Source organism: Monodon monoceros, unplaced genomic scaffold (genome assembly GCF_005190385.1).
Source record: "Monodon monoceros isolate NGI ecotype Baffin Bay Population unplaced genomic scaffold, NGI_Narwhal_1 Super_Scaffold_1, whole genome shotgun sequence".
Classification (NCBI taxonomy): Eukaryota; Metazoa; Chordata; class Mammalia; order Artiodactyla; family Monodontidae; genus Monodon; species Monodon monoceros.
The window spans coordinates 81,441,454-81,442,276 of record NW_021703765.1 but is presented as its reverse complement, the minus strand read 5'-3'; the positions used below and the strand labels follow the sequence as shown (position 1 = coordinate 81,442,276).

Sequence of the window (823 nt, the reverse complement as noted above, 5' to 3'; positions counted from 1 at the left end):
GCATGGCTGGTTCACACCCGGTCCTTGGGCGTGGGGAGCATGGCTGGCCTGAGGCCGGGGGATGAGGAACTATTCAGAAAGAGAGTGCTTTCCATGCGGCTGTCCCGGGCCTGATGGACACTCCAGAGCTGCCCCGTCCACGCAACTGACAATGAGTGAAATGGTCTGTGTGCACTGCCCACTATGGGTGGTAGCCCTGGCCTCACATGGCTACTAGCATTAGAAATGTGGCATAGGGGCCAGAGACCTGAATTTAAATGTTACTTAATTTTACCTGATTTAAACTCCACAGCCACATGTGGCTGGAAGCACGAGGCCTTTCTGGAGGGAGGCCGGCAGGGGGTGGCCCATTCCCCAGGGAGCGAGGCGGCCGGGTCCTTAGGGCAGCCTGTGAGTTTTCTTCAGGGGCCCGGGTTGGCCTGGGTCTGCTCAGGTCTCTGTGTGATCTCGTGTCTGCCCACGTGCCTGGGTCTGCCCACGTGCCCTTGTGTGATCGCGTGTCTGCCCACGTGTGCCCGGGCACACGGCAGAGCGGGGAGCCGGGGAGGGGCTGGGTGTCGGATGCGGGAGGAACGGCTGCCGCAGGGCTCCCCCGCATCCCCCCAGGAGCAGAAGTTCTGCCAGCGCTATGACCAGCTCATGGAGGCCTGGGAGAAGAAGGTGGAGCGCATTGAGAACAACCCCCGGCGGCGGGCCAAGGAGAGCAAGGTGCGCGAGTACTACGAGAAGCAGTTCCCCGAGATCCGCAAGCAGCGGGAGCTGCAGGAGCGCATGCAGAGGTGAGCGGCGGGGGGGCCGGGCCCACCCCTCCCCCTCCCCTCCC

At 63.5% G+C, this 823-nt stretch overlaps 1 protein-coding gene across 32 annotated transcripts in view; it reads left to right on the top strand.

Moving 5' to 3' along the window:
• The window catches only part of NCOR2 (nuclear receptor corepressor 2), a 223,482-nt gene that overhangs the window by 125,808 nt on the left and 96,851 nt on the right, over nucleotides 1-823 (top strand). For all 32 annotated transcript variants that reach the window (XM_029221371.1, XM_029221524.1, XM_029221462.1 and 29 more), the window contains one exon: nucleotides 607-779. In XM_029221371.1, coding sequence (XP_029077204.1) covers nucleotides 607-779 — 173 coding nt within the window. The remainder of the gene's footprint in view (nucleotides 1-606; nucleotides 780-823) is intronic.